Source organism: Miscanthus floridulus, chromosome 3 (assembly GCF_019320115.1).
Source record: "Miscanthus floridulus cultivar M001 chromosome 3, ASM1932011v1, whole genome shotgun sequence".
Lineage (NCBI taxonomy): Eukaryota > Viridiplantae > Streptophyta > Magnoliopsida > Poales > Poaceae > Miscanthus > Miscanthus floridulus.
Window position 1 is genome coordinate 8,491,739 of NC_089582.1, and position 7,451 is coordinate 8,499,189.

The following is a 7,451-nucleotide window of genomic DNA, read 5'->3' on the forward strand; positions in this document are numbered from 1 at the left end:
GGCCAATGCTCAAAACATTGAGCAGATCAGGCAGTCATAGGTCAGCCTTGCTGCACACCTCTACCAGATCTTCTAGCCGGCGACTCTAGGTATTCCTTTGTTATTTATTGCTGAAGTTGTGTCCCTTGCGCGTTTCACTCCTTAAATTTCCTTATTACGCTTTTCTGACTCAAACCTCGCCTTTCTTGCAGGTGTAGCTCCGGCGTCCTATCCAGCATCATACTCTCAGGGATACACTACATTAGGCTCAGCTTCGATCGGTATTGACTTAGGTTTTTCTTCGCCTTCCTGGATTTTATGAGTTACCTAGTCCTAACCTAGAGAACTTAGTCCTAACACTTGCTTCATTGTCGCTGCAGGAGTGTCGTCGACCATGCCTACCACTGCCACCTTTCCGTCGCCGCACTCCTCGCAGCAGCAACAGGAGCAGCTACCGCTGCCATAGTAGTGAAGCTCATCATGGTGTCCTTAGTCGTCCTCTCGTGATTTAGAACTTTGATGTCGGTCATTTGAAGTTTGCTTGTCGCCCAGCCACATCGGGCGTGATACTTGTTTTGGTACTCTTGATACTTGATCGGTTGTGTGGTCACCTATTAAGGTCCCTTCGAGTACTGTATTTGTGTATTATTTGAATGAAACCTTGTTGTCATGCACAGAAATTACTGTATAGAAATATATATTTTAATATGATGTTGCTACTATTTCAAAATAATTCTTTTGTGCGTTTAACTCTTTTTTCTATAAGGCTGGCTACATAGAAATATTCTTTTTTAATCTGGGCGAAATAAATTTTTCTGTGAGTTTACCTAGACCGACAGAAAAAAACATATGTTTTTCTGTGCGTTTATTTCTTTTTTCTGTGTGGATTAACACACAGAAAAATTAGTTTTAATCTGGGCGAAAACAATTTTTCTGTGCGTGTGAGACCCACAGAAAAATTGTTTCTAACGGTGAACCCACAGAAAAATTTGAGGGTATACCGTCAAAAAAATATTTTTCTGACGGTATTTGCATATTTCTGTGTGTTTTCGCACACACAGAAAAAGCGAGATTCCAGTAGTGAACCATATGCATGACACTATATGAAAAAAGGTTTGTAGCAATGGCACGAATTTTTTGTAGGGGCGGCTGGTGATGGAGCCGCCCCTACAGTGGCGTGCTCGGGAGGTCAGAGACCAGCCGCCCCTACAAATAAAACAGCAGGGACAGCTGGTGATACGAGCCTCCCCTACAAATGGGTCTGATTTGTAGGGGCGGCTCACTCACCAGCCGCCCCCGGTGTTTCTATTTGTAGGGGCGGCTGGTGATTGAGCCGCCCCTACAAATGCCCTATGTATAGTGAATAAGTCACCCACCCAAAAATATCTGCAGCCCTCCTCCTCCTCTCTCTCTCTCTCTCTCCGTCTCGAGTCTTCCATTCCCCTCCCTTTCTCTCTCTCTCTCACCCTCGCTCGGATGGCCGTGGCTCCTCGCCCGCCCACGCGGCGTGGTAGCGCCCCCCTCGCCCGCTCCTTGCCGCATCCCTCCCCCACTTCTTCATCCACCGCCCCAGGTTCCGGCCATCGTCGGCCCCGGGCTCCGCCGGTTTGGCTGTCGGTGCTGTTAGATCCAACGCCGCGGTCTTCACCGCGCTCGCCGCCGCCTGCGTCGCCACCTACGCCATCACCGTATCGCGTGACCCGGGCCGCGTGCCGGCGTCCTTCGGTGCCCGACGTCGAGGACGCCGGGAGCCCCATCCACGAGATCAAGCGCAAGGTACTCTATTCACGCCCCCTGCCTCCCTCCGTCTGGGCCATGGACCACTCCAAATCTCGCGGAGGCCCCTGCCGCGTGCTGTGAAGTTTAGATCTACGTACTGGGATGGTAGTCATACATGTAGAATCAGAAACTTCGTTACGAGTTCAGATCTTGGGATTAGATTTCGAGCAGGCATTGCCTCCAAGCAAGGTCCGAGCGTCCGGCGAGTTCATAGTTCCGCGCGTGAGATTTGGATTCTTAGTCGGGATCACGGGAATGGTCCTATACCTATTGGCGCGCCGAGCGCCTCGGTGTTGCGATTTTTTGGTGAGCCAGGAACTGTGTATAGGTGCGCGTTAACATCTTTGCTCTGAATCCTTGCACTGTCCACTCATCGTCGGTACTCGGATTGAGTGACACTGGTTTCCAAATTACACCAAGTGGGAACTGGGAATCTACTCTTGTTCGTGTGCATAGCTTTGGTATTATGGTCTAGATCTAAGCATCAGGGCTCTGTACCTGGTACCATCCTATATGTAGACTTACAAGAAGAAATGACATACTCCAATTGCTTGGGAAAATAACATCATACCAATCAGTTAAGCTTTGAAAAGAAATAAAATAAATCTAGGTCAATTCAGAATCTTGATACTCCAACTGTTCCCAGGACTCTCAGGAATTCATATCAATATTGCCTATTAAGCCTGTCACATGATCTCATTCCTTGAATAAGCACTGTCGTATTAATTGAGTGCACATGGAAGAGTGCACGTTTTCTTGTACTTCCTATAGTGGCTGTAGTTATATTGCTAGTATGCTACTTATTGATGTTTACATCAGGTTCTCATTATAGGTGGTGCTGTGCATTTACCCAAAGATGAACAACCAGGCAGTGATTCTTCTAGAACATCTATTGTAAGTACCCTGGAAGGATGTTTCAGCTACGAGCAAATCAATCACCATCTGAATTTTCGTCTGAAGTTATGTTTGTTCTGTTGGTAAGTCGAGAGAGAGAGAGACACAGAGAGAGAGAAGCTTTGTTCTGTTGGTCCCCTTTTGAGCATAGTGCTGTCCACAGCTCATTTTACATGAGTCGTGGCTTAGTACATATATCACTTATTTTATGACAGCTTTGTGATTTTGATGAAAGCCGGATAGGAGTGAATCAGAAACTGGAGTTATGGCGGGAGACTTTGGAGTCCAAAGGTTTTAGACTTAGTAGAACTAAAACTGAGTATATGAGATGTGACTTCGGCACTACTACTCGGGAGGAGGAAGATGTTAGTTTGGAAGGTCAAGTAGTGCCTAGGATGGATACCTTTCGATATTTAGGATCAATGCTACAGATGGACGGAGATATTGATGAAGATGTTAGCCATAGAATCAAAGCAGGGTGGATGAAGTGGCGTCAAGCGTCTGGTGTCCTATGTGACAAAAGGGTACCACAGAAGCTAAAAGGCAAGTTTTATAGGACGGCGATTAGACCTGCTATGTTGTATGGTGCAGAATGTTGGCCTACGAAAAGACGACATATTCAACAGCTAAGTGTCGCGGAAATGCGTATGTTGCGTTGGATTTGCGGGCATACAAGAAGGGATCGAGTTCGGAACGATGATATACGTGAGAGATTAGGGGTAGCGCCAATTGAAGAAAAGCTTGTCCAACACCGGTTGAGATGGTTTGGACATGTGCAACGGAGACCTCCAGATGCACCGGTGCGTAGTGGAATCCTAAGTCAGGATAGTAACGTGAAGAGAGGCAGAGGAAGACCGAAGTTGACTTGGGTAAAGGCAATAAAAGGAGACTTGAAAGGATGGAATATACCCAAAGACTTAGCCTTAGATAGGAGTACTTGGAAGACAGCTATTCACGTGCCTGAACCTTAATTGTTTCTGTTGGGTTTCAACTCTAGCCTACCCCAACTTGTTTGGGACTTAAAGGCTTTGTTGTTGTTGTTTGTGATTTTGATTAGACACTAGTGGGTAAAAGATAAACTGCATGTAAATATGACACATGCAGGTTTGTGAAAAGCAAGTAAGCAGTAAATACTAGAGTATAGAACAGATAATAACATTAAAAGTGTAACTGGTGCTGCCCTATTTAACCACTAAGTTTGGGTGCTGTCATTGTGCAGTGAGTATATGACTTGTGTCATGGAAGCCCTCAAGCTAGAAGACACGATAAAAAATTATGAACGCCGTGATGCTAATGGATGGTGAGTTTATTGATCTTATGTTTGCAGTGTAATCTCGTTGCCTTAAAAATATTGTTTGCAAGTAGCATTTCAATCTTATAGGAATATTATTTTGTCCCATTTGATTATATTTAGATGATGATACCGTTTGGGAGTTTGTTTTTTTCCTTTTGTATCTTAGTGCTTCATCTGTCAAATAAATTATGCCAAGTGATATATGATCATCATGAGGGAAGACTTAATGTGTAAATTAGTAAATTACAAAAAAGAGAGCAAATTGTGTGCTGCCTGTACTCTTAACAGTTCTACATTCTACAAAAGTTTTATACTGCAAGCAATACTGCTAACCAAGAATACTTGAATATTGGCGAATTGTCCAATTGCTATTGATGCTTGTGCTTGTCAACCTGAAGAACTTCGCAGACATCAATTCTATTCTTAGGGTGTGTTTAGTTGAGTTGTGGCTGTGGAAAAAAGCTGGTGTGGGCTGTGAGCTATAGAAAAGCTGAAAGCTATTTGGTTAAACAAGTATAAAATATACCTTTTATCTTTATCTCTCTTGAAATAACTATGGAAGAGGCTTTTTATTCCACCAATTTTGAAAAGCAGAAAGCCAAAAGCTAAAAACAGGGTCAAACCAGCTTTCAAAACTGTACTACGAAAAAAGCAGCTGCTTCTGAAAAAGCCACCTAAAAAAGCAGCCTCTTTGGTTGGGCTTTTGGCTTTTGGGGCCAAAAGCCCAACCAAACCAAACGGACCCTTAGTAACTGCTTGGAAAACTCTAAGCAATATGTAGAAAACAAGTTGTGCTTATCCAGGATTCTCTGATAGATGAACCAATATTAGTATTGATCTACTTTTCTTAACAGGAAATATGTATCAAGTTTTAGAGAGAGTCGTTCGGGCAAAATTGGATCAATTTTGGACACTATTGGTATTCTTCTTACCTTCACTGCAGTTTTTTTTGTTTTCATAATTCCTTACAACAAGCATCTCAGTTAGGTTATATTCTTACTTTCTTGGTAAATTTATTACATGTGGTTAACATTTGATGGAGCTGACTCAAGGATACTTTGTTGCATTTCCAGAGTTCATTTGACGCTGTATACTGAGAAAGCAGCTTCAAAAAGCATTTGCTGTTATCCTTGGCTGTATGTCAGCTGCTATACTGTTGGCTGAAGCTACTTTACTTCCAAGTGGTGTTGATCTATCTCTCTTTTCTATTCTTATAAAAGCTGTAGGAAAGCAAGAGGTTTTAGTTCAGGTAAGGAACTGAACACTTTATTTAAAAACTTACAAGTGATTTTCTACCTCCCCAGTTTACCAAAAAGTTTTGTTAATTGTGAGGCTGACTACCCTCTGCAATACTATCTTGTCTCTTTGCAATACTTACTATCTTGTCTTAGTGATGACATTAGATAATTTATTTGCATAGGACACAACAATCATGTTCATCTGTCACCAACTGATTATCCAGTCTCATGTCATATTGTTGTCTGTGAATTTAGATGGTTCCAACACCACTAGCAACGATAACTTTGATGAAGATGACTTGGAAGACAAACACCTGCTTCCGACGTCTTCTGAAGACACAATTGTAAAAGAAGTTCACAGATGAATGTCTGATGAAGCCTTACAGTGACTTCTCTCTGTATTCTAAAACGCAATGGGTTTCAACACTCAATGTGTAGCTTGTCATTCATTATGTACATTGCCATTGTATTTTAAAAATGTAATGAGCTATGTCTGTTCTGATCTGATTTGGGGGAGCACGTGTTGGTAATTTAATTTTTTTTTGCGGAAAAATGCACTGTAGGGGCGGTTGGTACTGTAGCCGCCCCTACAAATCGATCTGTAGGGGCGGCTGATACTGTAGCCGCCCCTACAAATTGATTTGTAGGGGCGGCTGATAACACCAGCCGCCTCTACAAATCGATTTGTAGGGACGGTTTAGGAACCGCCCCTACAAATGCATGATTTGTAGAGACGGTATGGTAGGGGCGACTAGCCGAACCGCCCCTACAAATACACTGTAGCCGCCCCTAAAAATCATATTTGACGTAGTGTGAGTACACATGATCAAAAACATAAACAAGGATTTAACCTAGGGGTGACCGAACTCACGGCCATTGTCACAGTAGACGGCCTTGACAGGGGAGCCAAACTGTGTGCGCACATAAGCAAAAAGGTTAGAAAGAGTGGCAAAAGTGTCAGACTTAAGGCGAAGCGGAAAGGTCCAAGTATAGTGAGAACAATCATCAAGAATAACGAGATAATATTTGTAACCGGACACACTAGTAACAGGTGAAGTCCAAAGGTCACAATCTATCAAATCGAATTTGTTAAGTGCTCTAGATTGTGATGTACTGAAGGGAAGACGAACATGCCGACCCAATTGGCAAGCATGACAAACATGATCACTCTTTGGTTTAGTGCAAGAGGTAGCTTGAGAGCTAATGAGCTTGGACAAAGCTTCTGAGCCGAGGTGACCAAGACGACGGTACCACAAGGTGGTGGAAGGGACGGCAGCGGCTGAGGGCTGGAACCCTGGAGGGTGGGAAGAATGGGTAGAGGTCACCCATGCTATTGCACCTGGCGATCACGCTCCGTGTTTGAAGGTCCTTCATAGAAAGTCCAAAAGGATCGAACTCGATAGAACAATTGATATCAGTAGTGAACCGACGTGCAGAAATCAAATTCTTAATAACATTTGGTGAAACTAAGACATTATTAAGAGTAAGAGAGTGACGCGGCGTAGCAAAAGAGTATGAGCTAACAGAGGTGATGGGTAGCAAGGCACCATTACCCATAATGATAGATGAAGGACCAGACAAGGAAGGTGGCCGAGGAGATGAGAGAATACCAGAGTGGGCGGTCATGTGAGAGCCCGCACACCAGAATCAACATACCACTCTGTGGGTGTAGACCTCGACGTCAGGGACATCGTGTTGAAGTTGTTGATGAGCGGCACCTGGTCCCAGGAGCCCTTTGCCATAGGCGGCCGCTGTGGGCCAAATGAAGACGAGTCGGGCAGGGACTGCATGGGAGCCCCTCCCCCATACGTGTAGCCCGGTGGTGCCGCTGGGAAGTAGGGTACGGCGTGGAATGCTTGCTAGGGCTCGAACGGTGGGGGTAGAGGTCGCAGCGCCTATCCAGGGAGGCCGGCGTAGCCGTGCGACGACTAGAGTTGCACAGTCCCCGACCAGGGATTGGTGAGAGGCGGTGCAGGGCATGGCGCGCCTCCGAGATGAGGTCCTCTGGTGCCAACGGGCGCCATGGCTGTGAGTGGTAGCCTGGGGTGGGCGATGCGTGCGAAGGAGCAGGTGAGGTGAGCAGGGCACGCGCGAAGAACAAGTCGGTCGCGTAGCTTGGAAAGGGGCTTTCGGTCACGTGGCTGGGAGGCGCGCCACAAGCGAGTGGGTGAGTGGAACTCGCGGGTGCGGAGCGGTTGGGAGGCGAGCGGCCGCGAGGGGGTTGCGTGCGAAAGGAAGGGAGGCGAGTCGCGAGCACTAGCTGCGCG

At 45.4% G+C, this 7,451-nt stretch overlaps 1 protein-coding gene across 3 annotated transcripts; it reads left to right on the forward strand.

Annotated features, from left to right (window-relative positions):
• Positions 1-1,441: 1,441 nt before the first annotated feature.
• Positions 1,442-5,655, forward strand: LOC136544908 (proline-rich receptor-like protein kinase PERK2). 3 transcript variants are annotated; one of them, XM_066536964.1, is made up of 6 exons: positions 1,442-1,755; positions 2,591-2,652; positions 3,872-3,952; positions 4,801-4,865; positions 5,020-5,195; positions 5,440-5,655. In XM_066536964.1, the coding sequence occupies exons 1-5, from the start codon at positions 1,456-1,458 to the stop codon at positions 5,028-5,030; spliced, it is 519 nt and encodes a 172-aa protein (XP_066393061.1). In that variant the 5' UTR covers positions 1,442-1,455; the 3' UTR covers positions 5,031-5,195; positions 5,440-5,655. The 3 variants fall into 3 exon arrangements, 2 of the variants coding, with proteins under 2 accessions (XP_066393061.1, XP_066393062.1); XR_010780872.1 differs by lacking the exons at positions 3,872-3,952; positions 4,801-4,865 and having other exon boundaries at positions 2,578-2,652; XM_066536965.1 differs by lacking the exons at positions 3,872-3,952; positions 4,801-4,865.
• The last annotated feature ends 1,796 nt before the right edge of the window (positions 5,656-7,451 follow it).